This window comes from Psilocybe cubensis, chromosome 4 (assembly GCF_017499595.1).
Source record: "Psilocybe cubensis strain MGC-MH-2018 chromosome 4, whole genome shotgun sequence".
In the NCBI taxonomy this organism is placed as follows: domain Eukaryota; kingdom Fungi; phylum Basidiomycota; class Agaricomycetes; order Agaricales; family Agrocybaceae; genus Psilocybe; species Psilocybe cubensis.
Genome location: NC_063002.1, coordinates 9,043 through 24,877, shown reverse-complemented (window position 1 = coordinate 24,877; position 15,835 = coordinate 9,043). Strand labels below are relative to the sequence as shown.

The 15,835-nt window shown below is 45.2% G+C and overlaps 2 protein-coding genes across 2 annotated transcripts; both read right to left on the bottom strand.

Moving 5' to 3' along the window:
- Window positions 1–1,636: 1,636 nt before the first annotated feature.
- Window positions 1,637–5,167, bottom strand: JR316_0004141 (uncharacterized protein; the record flags this gene model as incomplete). The annotated part of the gene is made up of 2 exons (XM_047889910.1): window positions 1,637–3,691; window positions 3,980–5,167. The coding sequence occupies 2 exons, from the start codon at window positions 5,165–5,167 to the stop codon at window positions 1,637–1,639; spliced, it is 3,243 nt and encodes a 1,080-aa protein (XP_047749671.1).
- Window positions 5,168–14,287: 9,120 nt separating this feature from the next.
- On the bottom strand, window positions 14,288–15,446 carry JR316_0004140 (uncharacterized protein; the record flags this gene model as incomplete). The annotated part of the gene is made up of 2 exons (XM_047889909.1): window positions 14,288–14,491; window positions 14,565–15,446. The coding sequence occupies 2 exons, from the start codon at window positions 15,444–15,446 to the stop codon at window positions 14,288–14,290; spliced, it is 1,086 nt and encodes a 361-aa protein (XP_047749670.1).
- Window positions 15,447–15,835: the final 389 nt, after the last annotated feature.

Genomic DNA, 15,835 nt, shown 5'->3' with positions numbered 1-15,835 from the left:
TTCTCAATCTTAATTGCCAAGGCGCGGTGGCGCATGTTGACAATTTGTTTGATATGAGAAAAGATCGCCGGCAGTATAGTTTGCAGCGCACTGCATTCGGCTTTCTTTTGCGGAGACACTACCCACTCTGCTATACGTCGGACTCCCTTGTTGTCTGTAGAGAAAACAGGGAGCTTGTAGCTGGATTTGCGATCATCGTAAGTTGCCTTAACGATGAGGGCAGCAGCTTCGTAGCAAGAGTTCAGTGCGCATTTATCATCCCAAAAGGCCAGCTCATCCTTTTTCGCCTGAATGGCGCCGTCGTTAATCGCCTTTTGGAAGACGTCACGAGCGGTAGAGAACGTAGTGGAGACTCGAAGAGCCTCCGCTGACCCGGCATCCGCGAATTCCTTCGTGAGTTGGAACTCGGGCGCCTTCACCTTAAGGCGATTGGGCGTGTTGCCTGCGCTAACGGCAGATTCAAGGCGCTCGAGGCTAGCCTTGACTGTTTCTCTCTTATCGCACCACGATGCGAGGTTGAGAAGAAACTCCCTGAGGGCAGCACGATAGTCAAAAAAGACGCAGTCTATGACTTGGTCAACGGAGCGGCACTCAGCTATTTTTTTGATGACCACAGTGGCCAGCTCGTCGATCAGAGCGTTATGGCGGCCTGCTTCATCGTTGACGCCGAAGACGGTGTTGTTGACGACGGCCTGGGTGAGTGCGTCCAGGGTGGGGGACATGGCACGAGAGAAAGCAGCAGAGTATTGGGATGACATAGTGGCTGATGGGTGATAGCAAAGTCGTTGGGTTTAGGGGGGGAGCGAGCACCGAGCGAAGCGAGGTGCGAGCGACTAGTTTAAACTGGGAGTTAAAATGGAAAGAAGCCAGAGGGCTGTTGGGGGATCCCAACAACCAGCCCTTTCGTCTTTATAGACTCTTCAGTGGCTATTCTTAGAAGGAATGTTCTAGACATCCGATGACAGCGCGTGAAGTGATGCTGCGCAGCTGTCATGTATCTTACCGACTATCACAAATCTGTCAATGTTTATTGTCAAGTTAGACAGGTTTCTGATGAACAGAGTGTCACGGGTCAATGTGGCACATGGTAACCTGTCAAAAATGGATCCAACACTTTTGTTCTTTGACATCGTGGGTTATTGACTGTGATGTGAATCACATGGATATAGAGTACTCTGGTTACGTGGCTCCGAGTAACCGCGACATGGGAATATTCACATGTCTAGAGTATAAATAGCTTACCTGGGTCCTTACCTAACAATCAATTGATTGATTGTTGTGAATCTTAATTGGACAGTTCATGATCCGGTCCATCAAAAATGTTTCCACGGTACTAAGGAACTTTTCCCGAAGTACTAAGTAACTTTTCCCATGTACTAAATTAGATCCGGCCCTTCACAATCACATCCGTTCGGAAATTCACACGCCTACCTTACTTCCTACTAAGGTTAGACTTAGTTAGCTTAGGGTTGGGGTTAGGTTAGGGCTTAGGGTTTAGGGTTTAGGGTTTAGGTTTAGGTTTAGCTATTCAATCCAATGTGTTGCTTGTAAGTAGATGTTTGTTACTTTATAGCAAGGAATACTTACGGTTAGGGTTTTTTTCTAATGCTTTACGCCTTAAGCGCTAGTATTCTTTTCATCGGTTGTAAGATTTGGATATTCTGCCGAATTCTGGATGTTCCCTCTCTTGTGAGATTGAACGTCTATGAAGTATTATCTCGTTATCACTTTCGATACTTATCTGCTCAGCAGCTTCAACTAAAGCAGAATGATAAGTTTCATTAACGTTTTGAGTTTCGGGAACAACACCACCTTTTTCAGCGATGTCTTCATCCAGTTTACGAAAGACTGTTTTCTTCCACACATTTGCAAGGTCGAAAAGATTAGTATTGCGTTTTCGCGATACTATCCAACGACTTCCGAGTAGTCCTATCTTCCTCAAATCCGGTACGAACTCAGTTTCTCCGTCCACGAGGATCTGTGTGAACAGCTCCGGGCGAACATCATCGAGGTCGTGAACGTAATTTGGATCTGGTTTGATAAGGGGTCTGGACGAGTCTGCACTATACAAACCTTTCTCGGCATGTTCATACCATGCCGACCAGTACTCGGTAACAGTTTTTCCAAGTTCAGCAGCTGAAAACCAATTCCATACCTGATCAAATCTGGTTTTAAGTACAAGAATGGATTCGTCGTGCTCTGCGACTCGTAAAGCGAATCGCTTTTCCCAACGTTCTTGTATATTCTTCTTACACCAAGATATGACTAGGTTTTCGGGATAACCGCGCATCAAATAGAGAGCGTTAAGGTCTCTAATTGCTCCGATGTAGATTTCCTTGGTACTACATAGCACGGCTAACCTGGATAACTCTCCAATGTAGACGCCACGTTTGACGTCCAAAGGATGATGTGATACCCATGGAACTCGTTCTCGGTTGTTTCCTGTCTTGACAAAAGGCTTCCAATGAAGTTTTCCAGACTCCTTGAATATGAAAGCATCGAGAAATTGACATCCCGACGAGGAAACAGCCCATTCGATAACACAACCATCGAACTTTATTGTTTCTTTAATAAGATTAAGTGCAAGTGCTTCGGACTCGGCGTAAACAATTGCGAAACAATCGTCGATGTACCTTCCATAGAAGGCCACGTTTGGGTGGTCCAAGATTTTTGACTTTATTTCAAAATGGGCTCCAAAGAGGTTAGCAAGGTCCGGAGAATCCGCGACGCCCATTGCGAGGCCATTTTTTTGTCTAAAATATCTAGACCCATGTTGTGTTATCAATTGCGTATTGCCAATCTCGATAGCACGTTTAAAGATGCCCAATTTAACCAAGTTATTCTCTAACGAATTTGGATTAATATGGGCTAATGCAGTGTTTTCTTCCGAAGCATTGAGTAACCATTCCTCGTACATACTACAAACGATTTCGATGCACAAGTCCAACGGAATATTGGGATAGAAAGCAACTACATCCCCGGTGACAAAATACCATTGTCGTTTGGGGTCTATACGCAATTGGCTTAATCTCGTAAAGAGATCCTTCGTTCCGTGAATGATTGAAGGAGTCGATTTAATAATCGGCTTAAGCTCTTTTGATACAAACTTGGCTGCAGGATTAAATATTACAGAGTGACACGGAATTATGGGCCTAAATCCAGTAGGTTTCTTGTGGATTTTAGGTATACCATGAAATTGAGGATACTTGAACGATGATCCGTCTTCCGGTACATTCGATAGAAAGAATCGAGACAACCCAAGTTCAAATAGAAACAGATGTTCATCTTCGACGGTACGTGCAAGAGTTTGCATCTGGATCATTTTGCTCTTCATTACTTCTTGCGCAACTTCGAATTCTAACTCTTCATAGTTACGTTCATCTTCAAGAAGATTGAGCTCATTCCTTAATATCCAGTCGCGTTCAGACACCGCGAGGCCAAGATTCTTATCTGTCATCGTAATAACATAGTTGTTATCGATAAGAAACTTACGGATCTTGTCCCTTTTAGGAGAGAACGCGTGCTTTCGCATCTCCGTAAGGGCTTCTTCCGGGATACTTGCGATCGTGCGTTGCACGTACCGACGTCCCATCGAAAGGCCAAGTTCCATGTATTGCGGTAATACTGGAGGTTTCTCTTTCTTTTTTGAGCTTACTCCGTAATCTGGATCAAAAGGTTTGTTCATGCCTTCCTTAAACAAAAAATAGATACGCCATCTTATTCTTCGTTGAAAATCATTCCATGCTTGCATGATCAGACTTTGAGAAGGCAGAGTAAAAAACATATAATTGAGTCCGAGCGACAAATCATTTGTTATATCTACAGGGACCACCACACCAGGACTACAGTGTACACTACTACGATACTGGCCAGCCAACAAGAATGAGATCGGCGTATGTAAGTGTACAAAAGAAACTGCGTCTGTTTTAGTCATGGTGAGTATATCGTCAGGAATAGAGTTGGGGAAGGCGGGTCTTACCGACGTAAAAGGTACTACATTAGACCGCGCGTCTAGGCTCTTGCCTTTCCCTTTCCCTTTGGATCGTTCTTGACGGGAGCTCTCCCCTTCCCTTTCTTCTTGTTGTCGACCTTGTTGGAAGCCTTGGTTTGGGGCTTCTTCTGCGAAGGCGTCGACGAGGGTTTGAATTTCGAAGGGCCAGCTTTCTTGGCCTGAGGTTGAGGAGCCTTGGACGAATTCTGGCCAGACAAAGTCTGGGTAATTAGAATAGTAATTAGTATCCAGAATTATGGGTGAAGGGTTACGAGAACTTGCCTTCTTGCCCACAGATCCAAGGTTGAGCTTCTTGAGACGTGCATTCAAGCCCTTATCAATAAGGGATTGAATCGATGGACCTGGTTTGGTCGCATCGGCCATCTCGACATCGGCTGTTGCCGCAGTCGACCGCTTTTTCTCAATCTTGATTGCCAAAGCGCGGTGGCGCAAGTTGACAATCTGTTTGATATGAGAGAAAATGGCTGGCAAAATGGTTTGCAATGCGCTGCATTCAGCCTTCTTCTGCGGTGACACTACCCAATCTGTTATTCGACGAACTCCCTTGTTGTCTGTAGAGAAAACGGGGAGCTTATAGCTGGATTTGCGATCATCGTAAGTTGTCTTAACGATGAGGGCAGCAGCTTCATAACAGTTATTGAGTGCGCATTTATCATCCCAAAAGGCCAGTTCGTCCTTTTTCGCCTGAATGGCGCCGTCGTTGATTGCCTTTTGGAAGACATCACGAGCGGTGGAGAACGTAGAGGAAACTCGAAGAGCTTCCGCTGACCCGGCATCCGCGAATTCCTTCGTAAGTTGGAACTCGGGAGCCTTCACCCGAAGGCGATTGGGGGTGTTGCCTGCGCTAACGGCAAGTTCAAGGCGCTCGAGGCTAGCCTTGACTGTTTCCCTCTTATCGCACCACGATGCGAGGTTGAGGAGAAACTCCCTAAGGGCAGCACGATAGTCAAAAAAGACGCAGTCTACAATCTGGTCAATGGAGCGGCACTCAGCTATTTTCTTGATGACGACAGTGGCCAACTCGTCGATGAGGGCGTTGTGGCGGCCAGCTTCGTCGTTGACGCCAAAAACTGTGTTGTTGACGACAGCCTGGGTGAGTGCGTCCAGGGTGGGGGACATGGCACGAGAGAAGGCAGCAGAGTAAGTGGAAGACATGGTAGCTGTTGGGTAATAGCAAAGTCGTTGGGTTTAGGGGGGGAGCGAGCACCGAGCGAAGCGAGGTGCGAGCGACTTGTTTAAACTGTGAGTTAAATGGAAAGAAGGCCAGAGGGCTGTTGGGGGGTACCAACAACCAGCCCTTTCGTCTTTATAGACTCTTCAGTGGCTATTCTTAGAAGGAATGTTCTAGACATCCGATGACAGCGCGTGAAGTGATGCTGTGCAGCTGTCATGTATCTTACCGACTATCACAAATCTGTCAATGTTTATTGTCAAGTTAGACAGGTCTCTGATGAACAGAGTGTCACGGGTCAATGTGGCACATGGTAACCTGTCAAAAGTGGATCCAACACTTTTGTTCTTTGACATCGTGGGTTATTGACTGTGATGTGAATCACATGGATATAGATTACTCTGGTTACGTGGCTCCGAGTAACCGCGACATGGGAATATTCACATGTCAAGAGTATAAATAGCTTACCTGGGTCCTTACCTAACAATCAATTGATTGATTGTTGTGAATCTTAATTGGACAGTTCATGATCCGGTCCATCAAAAATGTTTCCACGGTACTAAGGAACTTTTCCCGAAGTACTAAGTAACTTTTCCCATGTACTAAATTAGATCCGGCCCTTCACAATCACATGCCGTTCGGAAGTTCACACGCCTACCTTACTTCCTACTAAGGTTAGACTTAGTTAGCTTAGGGTTGGGGTTAGGTTAGGGCTTAGGGTTTAGGGGGGGAGCGAGCACCGAGCGAAGCGAGGTGCGAGCGACTAATTTAAACTGTGAGTTAAATGGAAAGTAGCCAGAGAGCTGTTGATTGTTATCAGCAGCCAGCCCTTTCGTCTTTATAGACTCTTCAGTGGCTATTCTTAGAAGGAATGTTCTGGAACATCCGATGACAGCGCGTGAAGTGATGCTGCGCAGCTGTCATGTATCTTACCGACTATCACAAATCTGTCAATGTTTATTGTCAAGTTAGATAGATCTCTGATGAACAGAGTGTCACGGGTCGATGTGGCACATGGTAACCTGTCAAAAGTGGATCCAACACTTTTGTTCTTTGACATCGTGGGTTATTGACTGTGATGTGAATCACATGGATATAAAATACTCTGGTTACGTGGCTCCGAGTAACCGTGACATGGGAATATTCTCATGTCAAGAGTATAAATAGCTTACCTGGGTCCTTACCTAACAATCAATTGATTGATTGTTGTGAATCTTAATTGGACAGTTCATGATCCGGTCCATCAAAAATGTTTCCACGGTACTAAGGAACTTTTCCCGAGGTACTAAGTAACTTTTCCCATGTACTAAATTAGATCCGGCCCTTCACAATCACATGCCTTTCGGAAGTTCACACGCCTACCTTACTTCCTACTAAGGTTAGACTTAGTTAGCTTAGGGTTGGGGTTAGGTTAGGGCTTAGGGTTTAGGGTTTAGGGTTTAGGTTTAGGTTTAGCTATTTAATCCAATGTGTTGCTTGTAAGTAGATGTTTGTTACTTTGTAGCAAGGAATACTTACGGTTAGGGTTTTTTTCTAATGCTTTACGCCTTACGCGCTAGTATTCTTTTCATCGGTTGTAAGATTTGGATATTCTGCCGAATTCTGGATGTTCCCTCTCTTGTGAGATTGAACGTCTATGAAGTATTATCTCGTTATCACTTTCGATACTTATCTGTTCAGCAGCTTCAACTAAAGCAGAATGATAAGTTTCATTAACGTTTTGAGTTTCGGGAACAACACCACCTTTTTCAGCGATGTCTTCATCCAGTTTACGAAAGACTGTTTTCTTCCACACATTTGCAAGGTCGAAAAGATTAGTATTGCGCTTTCGCGATACTATCCAACGACTTCCGAGTAGTCCTATCTTCCTCAAATCCGGTACGAACTCAGTTTCTCCGTCCACGAGGATCTGTGTGAACAGCTCCGGGCGAACATCATCGAGGTCGTGAACGTAATTTGGATCTGGTTTGATAAGGGGTCTGGACGAGTCTGCACTATACAGATCTTTCTCGGCATGTTCATACCATGCCGACCAGTACTCGGTAATAGTCTTTCCAAGTTCAGCAGCTGAAAACCAATTCCATACCTGATCAAACCTGGTTTTAAGTACAAGAATGGATTCGTCGTGCTCTGCGACTCGTAAAGCAAATCGCTTTTCCCAACGTTCTTGTATATTCTTCTTACACCAAGACATGACTAGGTTTTCGGGATAACCGCGCATCAAATAGAGAGCGTTAAGGTCTCTAATTGCTCCAATGTAGATTTCCTTGGTACTACATAGCACGGCTAACCTGGATAACTCTCCAATGTAGACGCCACGTTTGACGTCCAAAGGATGATGTGATACCCATGGAATTCGTTCTCGGTTGTTTCCTGTCTTGACAAATGGCTTCCAATGAAGTTTTCCAGACTCCTTGAATATGAAAGCATCGAGAAATTGACATCCCGACGAGGAAACAGCCCATTCGATAACACAACCATCGAACATTATTGTTTCTTTAATATGATTAAGTGCAAGTGCTTCGGACTCGGCGTAAACAATTGCGAAACAATCGTCGATGTACCTTCCATAGAAGGCCACGTTTGGGTGGTCTAAGATTTTTGACTTTATTTCAAAATGGGCTCCAAAGAGGTTAGCAAGGTCCGGAGAATCCGCGACGCCCATTGCGAGGCCATTTTTTTGTCTAAAATATCTAGACCCATGTTGTGTTATCAATTGCGTATTGCCAATCTCGATAGCACGTTTAAAGATGCCCAATTTAACCAAGTTATTCTCTAACGAATTTGGATTAATATGGGCTAATGCAGTGTTTTCTTCCGAAGCGTTGAGTAACCATTCCTCGTACATACTACAAACGATTTCGATGCACAAGTCCAACGGAATATTGGGATAGAAAGCAACTACATCTCCAGTGACAAAATACCATTGTCTTTTGGAGTCTATACGCAATTGGCTTAATCTCGTAAAGAGATCCTTCGTTCCGTGTATGATTGAAGGAGTCGATTTAATAATCGGCTTAAGCTCTTTTGATACAAACTTGGCTGCAGGATTAAATACTACAGAGTGACACGGAATTATGGGCCTAAATCCAGTAGGTTTCTTGTGGATTTTAGGTATACCATGAAATTGAGGATACTTGAACGATGATCCGTCTTCCGGTACATTCGATAGAAAGAATCGAGACAACCCAAGTTCAAATAGAAACAGATGTTCATCTTCGACAGTACGTGCGAGCGTTTGCATCTGTATCATTTTGCTCTTCATCACTTCTTGCGCAACTTCGAATTCTAACTCTTCGTAATTACGTTCATCTTCAAGAAGATTGAGCTCATTCCTTAATATCCAGTCGCGTTCAGACACCGCGAGGCCAAGATTCTTATCTGTCATCGTAATAACATAGTTGTTATCGATAAGAAACTTACGGATCTTGTCCCTTTTAGGAGAGAACGCGTGCTTTCGCATCTCCGTAAGGGCTTCTTCTGGGATACTTGCGATCGTGCGTTGCACGTACCGACGTCCCATCGAAAGGCCAAGTTCCATGTATTGCGGTAATACAGGAGGTTTTTCTTTTTTCTTAGAACTTACTCCATAATCTGGATCAAAAGGTTTATTCATGCCTTCTTTAAACAAAAAATAGATACGCCATCTTATTCTTCGTTGAAAATCATTCCATGCTTGCATGATCAGACTTTTAGAAGGCAGAGTGAAAAACATATAATTAAGTCCGAGAGAGAGATCGTTTGCTACATCAACAGGGACAGAAACACCAGGACTACAATGTACACTACTACGATACTGGCCAGCCAACAAGAATGATATTGGAGTATGTAAGTGTACGAAAGAAACTGCGTCTGTTTTAGTCATGGTGAGTATATCGTCAGGAATAGAGTTGGGGAAAGCGGGTCTCACCGACGTAAATGATGCTACAGTAGACCGCGCGTCTAGGCTCTTGCCTTTCCCTTTCCCTTTGGATCGTTGTTCTTGACGGGAGCTCTCCCCTTCCCTTTCTTCTTGTTGTCGACCTTGTTGGAAGCCTTGGTTTGAGGCTTGCGTTGCGAAGGCGTCGACGACGACTTGGGTTTCGAAGGGCCAGCTTTCCTGGCCTGAGGTTGAGGAGCCTTGGACGAATTCTGGCCAGACAAAGTCTGGGTAATTAGAGTAATAATTAGTATCCAGAATTATGGGTGAAGGGTTACGAAAACTTGCCTTCTTGCCCACAGATCCAAGGTTGAGCTTCTTGAGACGTGCATTCAAGCCCTTATCAATAAGGGATTGAATCGACGGACCTGGTTTGGTCGCGTCGGCCATCTCGACATCGGCTGTTGCCGCAGTCATCCGCTTTTTCTCAATCTTAATTGCCAAGGCGCGGTGGCGCATGTTGACAATCTGTTTGATATGAGAAAAGATCGCCGGCAGTATAGTTTGCAGCGCACTGCATTCGGCTTTCTTTTGCGGAGACACTACCCACTCTGCTATACGTCGAACTCCCTTGTTGTCTGTAGAGAAAACAGGGAGCTTGTAGCTGGATTTGCGATCATCGTAAGTTGCCTTAACGATGAGGGCAGCAGCTTCGTAGCAAGAGTTGAGCGCGCATTTATCATCCCAAAAAGCCAGCTCGTCCTTTTTCGCCTGAACGGCGCCGTCGTTAATTGCCTTTTGGAAGGCGTCACGAGCGGTAGAGAACGTAGTGGAGACTCGAAGAGCCTCCGCTGACCCGGCATCCGCGAATTCCTTCGTAAGTTGGAACTCGGGTGCCTTCACCTTAAGGCGATTGGGTGTGTTGCCTGCGCTAACGGCAGATTCAAGGCGCTCGAGGCTAGCCTTGACTGTTTCCCTCTTATCGCACCACGATGCGAGGTTGAGGAGAAACTCCCTAAGGGCAGCACGATAGTCAAAAAAGACGCAGTCTATGACTTGGTCAACGGAGCGGCACTCAGCTATTTTTTTGATGACCACAGTGGCCAGCTCGTCGATCAGAGCGTTATGGCGGCCTGCTTCATCGTTGACGCCGAAGACGGTGTTGTTGACGACGGCCTGGGTGAGTGCGTCCAGGGTGGGGGACATGGCACGAGAGAAAGCAGCAGAGTATTGGGATGACATAGTGGCTGATGGATAATAGCAAAGTCGTTGGGTTTAGGGGGGGAGCGAGCACCGAGCGAAGCGAGGTGCGAGCGACTAATTTAAACTGTGAGTTAAATGGAAAGTAGCCAGAGAGCTGTTGATTGTTATCAGCAGCCAGCCCTTTCGTCTTTATAGACTCTTCAGTGGCTATTCTTAGAAGGAATGTTCTGGAACATCCGATGACAGCGCGTGAAGTGATGCTGCGCAGCTGTCATGTATCTTACCGACTATCACAAATCTGTCAATGTTTATTGTCAAGTTAGATAGATCTCTGATGAACAGAGTGTCACGGGTCGATGTGGCACATGGTAACCTGTCAAAAGTGGATCCAACACTTTTGTTCTTTGACATCGTGGGTTATTGACTGTGATGTGAATCACATGGATATAAAATACTCTGGTTACGTGGCTCCGAGTAACCGTGACATGGGAATATTCTCATGTCAAGAGTATAAATAGCTTACCTGGGTCCTTACCTAACAATCAATTGATTGATTGTTGTGAATCTTAATTGGACAGTTCATGATCCGGTCCATCAAAAATGTTTCCACGGTACTAAGGAACTTTTCCCGAGGTACTAAGTAACTTTTCCCATGTACTAAATTAGATCCGGCCCTTCACAATCACATGCCTTTCGGAAGTTCACACGCCTACCTTACTTCCTACTAAGGTTAGACTTAGTTAGCTTAGGGTTGGGGTTAGGTTAGGGCTTAGGGTTTAGGGTTTAGGGTTTAGGTTTAGGTTTAGGGTTTAGGGTTTAGGGGGGGAGCGAGCACCGAGCGAAGCGAGGTGCGAGCGACTAGTTTAAACTGTGAGTTTGAAATAGAAAGAAGGCCAGAGGGCTGTTGGGGGATCCCAACAACCAGCCCTTTCGTCTTTATAGACTCTTCAGTGGCTATTCTTAGAAGGAATGTTCTAGACATCCGATGACAGCGCGTGAAGTGATGCTGCGCAGCTGTCATGTATCTTACCGACTATCACAAATCTGTCAATGTTTATTGTCAAGTTAGACAGGTCTCTGATGAACAGAGTGTCACGGGTCGATGTGGCACATGGTAACCTGTCAAAAGTGGATCCAACACTTTTGTTCTTTGACATCGTGGGTTATTGACTGTGATGTGAATCACATGGATATAGATTACTCTGGTTACGTGGCTCCGAGTAACCGCGACATGGGAATATTCACATGTCTAGAGTATAAATAGCTTACCTGGGTCCTTACCTAACAATCAAACAATAGAATGATTGATTGTTGTGAATCTTAATTGGACAGTTCATGATCCGGTCCATCAAAAATGTTTCCACGGTACTAAGGAACTTTTCCCGAAGTACTAAGTAACTTTTCCCATGTACTAAATTAGATCCGGCCCTTCACAATCACATGCCGTTCGGAAGTTCACACGCCTACCTTACTTCCTACTAAGGTTAGACTTAGTTAGCTTAGGGTTGGGGTTAGGTTAGGGTTTAGGGTTTAGGGTTTAGGGTTTAGGTTTAGCTATTTAATCCAAAGTGTTGCTTGTAAGTAGATGTTTGTTACTTTATAGCAAGGAATACTTACGGTTAGGGTTTTTTTCTAATGCTTTACGCCTTACGCGCTAGTATTCTTTTCATCGGTTGTAAGATTTGGATATTCTGCCGAATTCTGGATGTTCCCTCTCTTGTGAGATTGAACGTCTATGAAGTATTATCTCGTTATCACTTTCGATACTTATCTGTTCAGCAGCTTCAACTAGAGCAGAATGATAAGTTTCATTAACGTTTTGAGTTTCGGGAACAACACCACCTTTTTCAGCGATGTTTTCATCCAGTTTACGAAAGACTGTTTTCTTCCACACATTTGCAAGGTCGAAAAGATTAGTATTGCGCTTTCGCGATACTATCCAACGACTTCCGAGTAGTCCTATCTTCCTCAAATCCGGTACGAACTCAGTTTCTCCGTCCACGAGGATCTGTGTGAACAGCTCCGGGCGAACATCATCGAGGTCGTGAACGTAATTTGGATCTGGTTTGATAAGGGGTCTGGACGAGTCTGCACTATACAGACCTTTCTCGGCATGTTCATACCATGCCGACCAGTACTCGGTAACAGTCTTTCCAAGTTCAGCAGCTGAAAACCAATTCCATACCTGATCAAATCTGGTTTTAAGTACAAGAATGGATTCGTCGTGCTCTGCGACTCGTAAAGCGAATCGCTTTTCCCAACGTTCTTGTATATTCTTCTTACACCAAGACATGACTAGGTTTTCGGGATAACCGCGCATCAAATAGAGAGCGTTAAGGTCTCTAATTGCTCCGATGTAGATTTCCTTGGTACTACATAGCACGGCTAACCTGGATAACTCTCCAATGTAGACGCCACGTTTGACGTCCAAAGGATGATGTGATACCCATGGAACTCGTTCTCGGTTGTTTCCTGTCTTGACAAATGGCTTCCAATGAAGTTTTCCAGACTCCTTGAATATGAAAGCATCGAGAAATTGACATCCCGACGAGGAAACAGCCCATTCGATAACACAACCATCGAACTTTATTGTTTCTTTAATAAGATTAAGTGCAAGTGCTTCGGACTCGGCGTAAACAATTGCGAAACAATCGTCGATGTACCTTCCATAGAAGGCCACGTTTGGGTGGTCTAAGATTTTTGACTTTATTTCAAAATGGGCTCCAAAGAGGTTAGCAAGGTCCGGAGAATCCGCGACGCCCATTGCGAGGCCATTTTTTTGTCTAAAATATCTAGACCCATGTTGTGTTATCAATTGCGTATTGCCAATCTCGATAGCACGTTTAAAGATGCCCAATTTAACCAAGTTATTCTCTAACGAATTTGGATTAATATGGGCTAATGCAGTGTTTTCTTCCGAAGCGTTGAGTAACCATTCCTCGTACATATTACAAACGATTTCGATGCACAAGTCCAACGGAATATTGGGATAGAAAGCAACTACATCCCCGGTGACAAAATACCATTGTCGTTTGGGGTCTATACGCAATTGGCTTAATCTCGTAAAGAGATCCTTCGTTCCGTGAATGATTGAAGGAGTCGATTTAATAATCGGCTTAAGCTCTTTTGATACAAACTTGGCTGCAGGATTAAATACTACAGAGTGACACGGAATTATGGGCCTAAATCCAGTAGGTTTCTTGTGGATTTTAGGTATACCATGAAATTGAGGATACTTGAACGATGATCCGTCTTCCGGTACATTCGATAGAAAGAATCGAGACAACCCAAGTTCAAATAGAAACAGATGTTCATCTTCGACGGTACGTGCGAGAGTTTGCATCTGAATCATTTTGCTCTTCATAACTTCTTGCGCAACTTCGAATTCTAACTCTTCGTAGTTGCGTTCATCTTCAAGAAGATTGAGCTCATTCCTTAATATCCAGTCGCGTTCAGACACCGCGAGGCCAAGATTCTTATCTGTCATCGTAATAACATAGTTGTTATCGAAAAGAAACTTTTGGATCTTGTCCCTTTTAGGAGAGAACGCGTGCTTTCGCATCTCTTTAAGGGCTTCTTCCGGGATACTTGCGATCGTTTTAATAACGTACCGACGTCCCATTGAAAGGCCAAGTTCCATAAATTGCGGGTAACATTGGAGGTTTCTCTTTCTTTTTAGAGCTTACTCCATAGTCTGGATCGAAAGGTTTATTCATGCCTTCTTTAAACAAAAAATAGATACGCCATCTTATTCTTCGTTGAAAATCATTCCATGCTTGCATGATCAGACTTTTAGAAGGCAGTGTAAAAAACATATAATTGAGTCCAAGAGATAAATCATTTGCTACATCAACAGGGACCGAAACACCAGGACTACAGTGTACACTAGATCTATACTGGCCAGCCAATAAGAATGAAATCGGGGTATTGAGGTGTACAAAAGAAACTGCGTCTGTTTTAGTCATGGTGAGTATATCGTCAGGAATAGAGTTGGGGAAGGCGGGTCTCACCGACGTAAATGATGCTACAGTAGACCGCGCGTCTAGGCTCTTGCCTTTCCCTTTCCCTTTGGATCGTTGTTCTTGACGGGAGCTCTCCCCTTCCCTTTCTTCTTGTTGTCGACCTTGTTGGAAGCCTTGGTTTGAGGCTTCCTCTGCGAAGGCGTCGACGACGACTTGGGTTTCGAAGGGCCAGCTTTCCTGGCCTGAGGTTGAGGAGCCTTGGACGAATTCTGGCCAGACAAAGTCTGGGTAATTAGAGTAATAATTAGTGTCCAGAATTATGGGTGAAGGGTTACGAAAACTTGCCTTCTTGCCCACAGATCCAAGGTTGAGCTTTTTGAGACGTGCATTCAAGCCCTTATCAATAAGGGATTGAATCGATGGACCTGGTTTGGTCGCATCGGCCATCTCGACATCGGCTGTTGCCGCAGTCGTCCGCTTTTTCTCAATCTTAATTGCCAAGGCGCGGTGGCGCATGTTGACAATCTGTTTGATATGAGAAAAGATCGCCGGCAGTATAGTTTGCAGCGCACTGCATTCGGCTTTCTTTTGCGGAGACACTACCCACTCTGCTATACGTCGAACTCCCTTGTTGTCTGTAGAGAAAACAGGGAGCTTGTAGCTGGATTTGCGATCATCGTAAGTTGCCTTAACGATGAGGGCAGCAGCTTCGTAGCAAGAGTTGAGCGCGCATTTATCATCCCAAAAAGCCAGCTCGTCCTTTTTCGCCTGAACGGCGCCGTCGTTAATTGCCTTTTGGAAGGCATCACGAGCGGAAGAGAACGTAGTGGAGACTCGAAGAGCCTCCGCTGACCCGGCATCCGCGAATTCCTTCGTAAGTTGGAACTCGGGTGCCTTCACCTTAAGGCGATTGGGCGTGTTGCCTGCGCTAACGGCAGATTCAAGGCGCTCGAGGCTAGCCTTGACTGTTTCCCTCTTGTCGCACCACGATGCGAGGTTGAGGAGAAACTCCCTGAGGGCAGCACGATAGTCAAAAAAGACGCAGTCTATGACTTGGTCAACGGAGCGGCACTCAGCTATTTTTTTGATGACCACAGTGGCCAGCTCGTCGATAAGAGCGTTATGGCGGCCTGCTTCATCGTTGACGCCGAAGACAGTGTTGTTGACGACGGCCTGGGTGAGTGCGTCCAGGGTAGGGGACATGGCACGAGAGAATGCAGCAGAGTATTGGGATGACATGGTAACTGATGGGTGATAGCAAAGTCGTTGGGTTTAGGGGGGGAGCGAGCACCGAGCGAAGCGAGGTGCGAGCGACTAGTTTAAACTGTGAGTTTGAAATAGAAAGAAGGCCAGCGGCTCGTGATTTTTTACGGGCGTGGACCAGTGCAAGCAATGGGCGCTACCGTACAGGCAAACGATCACTACATACCGCTCATGACAAAAGAGCAGGCTATTGCCTATTAAGTCCTTTACCAAGGGACACTCTCATGCCATTGGACATGGCAGGCTAATACCCTTTAAGCCCTTTACCAAGGGGCGCCACATCAGCCATTACAGCCACAGGTTCATTTCCGGCGACGAACTATTTGTCCATCCTTGTGTTAACTCCCTTTACTAAGGGGAGGCCG